This window comes from Parasteatoda tepidariorum, chromosome 5, assembly GCF_043381705.1.
Source record: "Parasteatoda tepidariorum isolate YZ-2023 chromosome 5, CAS_Ptep_4.0, whole genome shotgun sequence".
Classification (NCBI taxonomy): Eukaryota; Metazoa; Arthropoda; class Arachnida; order Araneae; family Theridiidae; genus Parasteatoda; species Parasteatoda tepidariorum.
In genome coordinates this window covers 59,687,602-59,693,601 of record NC_092208.1, presented here as the reverse complement: position 1 = coordinate 59,693,601, position 6,000 = coordinate 59,687,602, and the positions used below count along the sequence as shown (strand labels likewise).

Below are 6,000 nucleotides of genomic sequence, written 5' to 3'. Positions count from 1 at the left end.
TATATATATATATATATGTCATCATGCTTTATGTGTAAAAAAAATATTAGAGCATTTAAATATCTTCTGATGTTTCATAAAACTTCATGAATTCTTAAGAAATAGTCTGCGTTTTATTAATAATCTTTTTATAACCCGTTTTCTTGTTGTTTTATTTGTGATGCTTGCTTACATTTCCATCGAGAGAGAAGCATTTTTCCAGGATCAAAGATTTACTCATGCTCTAAAGCTATGTTTTTCTGGATAAATACTCTTGAGAATCAACAATTTTAGATTTTACATTTGAGTTTCCAAGTACTTTCACGAGCATATTTTTAAACTATTTATAAATAAAGTTTCAAATACAACTTAAATTTTTTGTCGTAGAAATTTAAAAATTATAAAAAAGTAGTTTTTTTTAAAAGGAATTTTAATTACAGATTTCTATTCTTAATAAATTCCTTAGCTTGTAAAACAATTATAATTTACTATTATTTCATTGTTATTATGATTATAAACACTCGTTTTCATCGCATTTAGATTTTTAAGCTGATTTTGTTTTCTCTGAGAAAGATTCAAACTAAGTTATATAGGAGATTTATATTTTTATAGTCATATTTACTGCAATTTCCGGTCTTATAATTATTTTGCAGTTGAAACTTATTTCACACAGTCTACTTAAATGTGGTTTGGGTAATTTTTTTTTTAAAATTTGGATTATATCCCTCTATCCTAAGGCATTCACAGATATGTAAATAAACCTTAAACTGTCCTGGCACAATCCTGTAACATATATATTTTACAAAAAAAAAACATTTGTATTTTTACTGAAAAACCACACTAAGGAAAAATGTATGGCCAAAACTACCAGAATATAGTTAAATTCACCGCGTTTGTAGTTCTATGGGAACAACAAAAAGCTCGGTAATTTTTACCGAAACACTTTGTTGAAGATTTTGGTAAAATTAACAATAAATATAGTTTTATAATGTGTGGTAAAATTTGAAAATAATCTTAAAACATGGCATAAAAATTATTTAATCGATTAAATTTACTTTTCAGTTTTGATTTTTTTACTAAATGTGTGGTAATAACAACTATAATTTTTTGAAGCCAGAATTTCCGGTACATCGTTATTATATGAACGGAAAAATTATCGAATAATTGAATAGCAAAAAAGTGGCTTTTGACTGTGTAATAAGCATGAAATGAGCTTCCTAAACCTTTCTGCAGTACATTGTTTTCTCAGTACATTTGTCGTTCTTTAATCTTACCTTAATTTATCCTTTAATAATGAGCAATTTTATTTGAAATACTGAAATCGGAATTTTTTGTGGACAACTCTTTAAGTTTCTAAAATAAAAGCATTAATTTATTTCATTTCTTTCCACACATTGTTTTATCTTTATTAAACCGGTATTTTTTAAATTATGAATACATTGCAATAATTTGACAATTTTGAGCTGTTTTGGTTGTAAATCATACAAGCCAATTCATCTATTAGACGTTCAAATTTTTACTTCATTGTCCAGAAAACTTCGTAGATCAAACATGGATCATTGCTTGACGTTTTTCTTTATGGATTATTCATGGTAGTTGTGATATAGATATCTCATAGATGACCATAATTGATGGAATGTGGATAAGCCAAGTTGCATTGACGTCTACTAAAAGATCGCCAGGAAACATCTAGTAAAATATCTCCTTATGAACAACGACATTTAAAAAAAAATCATTTAACAATACCATTAAAATTTTTTTCCTTGGTTTTAAAACGAGCTTGAAAATAATTTAATAAAATTGTAATAAGAAACTTCTTTTTAATATTTCTATGGATTAAAAGTAAATCAAAGAAGCTCTTTTTGGTGAAAACTGAACACTAAAGTTTTGTATTTAAAGAAAAATATTCATGGATTTTTCTGTTTTGAAAAAAAATTTCATAACTTAAAACTAATAAATTTATACTCTGATGATCAATAAATAAAGAAAAAAAACAATTAAAAATTATTATATGTTTAATATAACATTTTATTTTATTGTTTAATATAAAACTTCATACATGTTTTATTTTAAATCTTTACGTCTATTTTATATAATGTTTTTTATAAAAAACTTTATAAATATATGAAACAAAAGTTAAAATACTTACTCAAAAATATAAAGAATTCTCCTCTCATGAGGCTTTCAAGTGATAAAAATTCCAACAAATAGAAGAGGAGGTATATTTTAAATAAAAGAAGTTCATGTAGAAGGACATTCAAATCTGAATATCATGCCTTTCTTATACTCTATCACATCTGAAAAAGAAATTATAAATTACATACATTAGAAGTTATAAACTATGATGTACAGTGCACAAAAATGTATGTAACCGAACTATCTTGAATGACTTTTGATTTAACGATTGTACTCACGGAGTTTTGTGTAATTGAATGGCTGCCGGACAGATTTTAAATGTGATTAATAAAATTCAATGCGTAAATAACTTTGACAATAGTTTGGACCTCTTAATATTAATATTATTTTTTGCGTATTTCATTATATCTTCATTATATCAAATTGAAAAATTTTTGCACACAATTATAAGATTAGTTTATCTAAGGGTAATTTCATGCAAAAAATAACTTTTAGCAAATATTTCATTCTTTGTTATTATTTTACTTAATAATAGCCGAAAAGTTTGTGAATCGTAAGGTGTACTTTTTTTCACATATTTTTAAAAAAATATAACTTTCCACCATGCAAAAACTAACTTTTAATAAATATTTATTTCGTTTTTATTATTTTATTTAATAACAGTCGAAAATTTTTTGAATTGTAAGGTATACTTTCTTCCACATATTTTTAAAGAAAATAACTTTCCATAATTCCATGCAAAAAATATCTTCAAATAAATATTTCTTACTTTTTTATCATTTTATTTAATAATAGTCAAAAAATTTTTGAATTGTAAGGTGCACTTTTTTCACATATTTTTAAAGAAAATAACTGTACATGGCAAAATGCAAAATGTGAGCAAAATTGGTCTAATAGTTTCTGAGAAATCGAATTTTAAAAAAAAGTAGTATATTTAAAATTCGATTGCTCAGAGATTATTCGACTGATTTTGCTTAAATTTTATTTTGTCATATTAAATTAAATAGTGTCTGACATTTTTAAAATGCAATTTCTCAGAAACTATTCAACTGAATTCGTTCAAATTTTGAATTTTTCATTTAGTTTTACATTCTTTAAAACGTAGTAAAAATTGGTGTGCCTTTTAAGTTTTACTACGTAAAATTTGGATCATCTGATCAAATGTTATTCAAGGAGTTAAATCTTATAAAAATTTTTTATGACAATGCATACATAGCAACTAAATAAAACGGAAAGTCAGGAAGTTTTTGCTTTGATTAGTTCCTGAAAGGAGTAAGAACAAAAAATACAATTTAAAAATATTTTTATCTCATTCCTAATTTCTTAAGAACTATATTTTTTAAAGTAAGATTCAAATCTAATTTCAAAAAAGAATAGATAAGATCATCAAAAATATTGCAAATAGAAGCAAATAAAATATAAAGCTTTTAAAGGTTATTTTAATCGAATTTTGTTCGCAGCGTCTAAATGTGGAATAAATATTATATAATTCTGAAAAATATATTCTTTTAGTCCAATGGTAGCATTTTTTGAAATTTTATGGAAGATAAAATATTGGTAAAATTGTTTATTTGTTTAAGGTTACTTTATATTAAGGTCTGATAAACTGATATTTTAAATATATTCAAATATTTGTTACTCAGCAATAATTGCATCACTTATAGGTAGACAAAAACTTTCATAAATAAATTGGTAATTTTTAGACAAACGAAAAAATAATGTCATGATAAAATGTGATAAAATGTTAAATAAAAATTCATTGATTTATGAAAATATATTGTTATAGTTTAATAGCATACATAGTGAATTTTTTGAATTTCAAATTTGGGGAGAATATAGTAAAGCAATCAAATAATTCTTTATATGAATCTTGTTACTTTTTATTAAGATGTAAATTGCTGCAAAATTAAATTATATTTAAGCAATTTTGAGAAAATGTGCGCTAATTAACCACAATTGCACCACTCCTGGAAAATATAACTATTTTCTTCACTAATGAGCATTTTAAATGGTACAATTATTTTGAGATTACAAGTTTGACTGGATATTTGTAATGAAGATATCTGTTATTTTTAAGCTACAATAATTTGCTCAAATGTAATGAAATTTCAAAACGAATTAAAGACCAGAATATCTTAAGGGATTACTCTGAACAGAATTATTCTGAAGTCATATAAAGTGAGTAAAATTCTGAAATACACTTAGGAGTGCATTGAAACTTGAACGGACATCCCTACTTACATAATTATCTTTCAAAGTCGTAACCGTAAGTGTAATTAGGACTAAATAGCCTGCGTTGTCATCTGAGTATAATGCTGTCTGGACTAATATTAAACAATCCATGAGTTTAATCCAAATCAATTCACACGATAAGGATGTAGGAATAATATTTAAATGTAATAAATACGCAGTTAGGTTTGAAGAATATATCTAAAATGCATATATATGATTCAAATGTCATTAAAATTTTATTTGAGTTAATGAATTAGAAATGCTTAAGAAAAGGTTAAGTTAGAAAATGAAATATTCTCTTCAAGGATAATTTGAAAAGTAATTTGGGACATATTTTATAATTAGAAAACACCTACTTTTTAAGCTTATAAAAATAGTTTAAAATATATTCTAGTTTGTAATAATAAAATGAAGAGTTTGTCCGTGGGTCTGGCTCTCTTATAACTCCTAAACTGTCCTAAAATTTGGACAGTGGATGAAAGGGGCAAAGTTCAAAAATATTAGTAAGATCGCTCGAGAGACGTTTGAAAAATGGAATTTTTTCACTGACTTAGAACTCACCACTTATATAAATTAAACTGCAGACGATTCTGTTTCTTTTATTCTAAAAATACTTTAATGATTACATTAGTATTGTTTTCCAGCTTATAGTTCCTTACACGTTGCTTAACATCGAATTGTTTTTTATTCGTTATATCGTGTAAACTCAACGATTAACGTGAACACGGTGACAGATACGAATTACGTCACTGAATTAGCAATTCTAAAGTTATATGAAACCACGTGTTCATTTTGTTTTTAGTCATACTTTAAAAATGCGACTCAATGAAACTAAATAATTTAAAATCTAAGGTTTTTGAAATAAAAATAATCAAGTTATACACTGAAAATTGAAATTAATGGATAAACAGTACTAATCCTTTTAAAAGAAACGTAAAATTTAATAATACTGTTATTGATGCCAATGAAGCTTTATTAAGTTCGATAATAGGCACTCCTTGGAACTAAAAAAAGAAATCTATGTTCTAAATAGCAACTTTAATGGAGAAATGGTACAAATAGTTTGGGAGAGGCGCAAAAATTCTCCATACTATTATTGAAAAACAATAATCTTTAATTAACGCTTGATATGAATTCGAATCAAATTTTTAAAAAAAATCTATGTACAGAAAATTAAAGTTAATGGAGAAAATTTACTTAATCGTTTAAGGGGATACAGTAAAATACTATTATTGACGCCAGTAATGCTTAATTATGTTTTGTAATAGCTACTTAATACAAATTTTATGATTGTTTTAGTAATAGTTACGAAAAAAAATAAACTATGAAAATAAATAAAATTAAAAAATAAACCATGAACTTAAAAGCAAAATCAATCTACAAATGGTACTTATTTGCTTAAAAGAAACGTAAAAAATCAACATACTATTATTGACGGCTATGATGCTTAATTAGTTTTGGTAAAATTCGTGCAGTTTCAACAGATTCCAAATATATTAATACAGGGACAATGTGTTTTTATATTACTTCATTTGGTACATGTTAAAACAGCATCAGCAATGTACAGTTTCAATATAGATACTTTAGAAAGAGGTTTTTCTGGAAAAAATAGACATTTACTGGAGAGAATTGCTTAGCTTTCAGATAATTCCT

At 25.0% G+C, this 6,000-nt stretch overlaps 1 protein-coding gene across 1 annotated transcript in view; it reads right to left on the bottom strand.

Annotated features, from left to right (window-relative positions):
- LOC107446607 (cell adhesion molecule 3) overlaps nucleotides 1-6,000 on the bottom strand; it is a 124,768-nt gene that overhangs the window by 49,807 nt on the left and 68,961 nt on the right. The window contains exon 2 of the mRNA XM_016061299.4: nucleotides 2,129-2,276. Within this exon, the coding sequence (XP_015916785.1) occupies nucleotides 2,129-2,156 (28 nt within the window). The 5' untranslated portion in view covers nucleotides 2,157-2,276. The remainder of the gene's footprint in view (nucleotides 1-2,128; nucleotides 2,277-6,000) is intronic.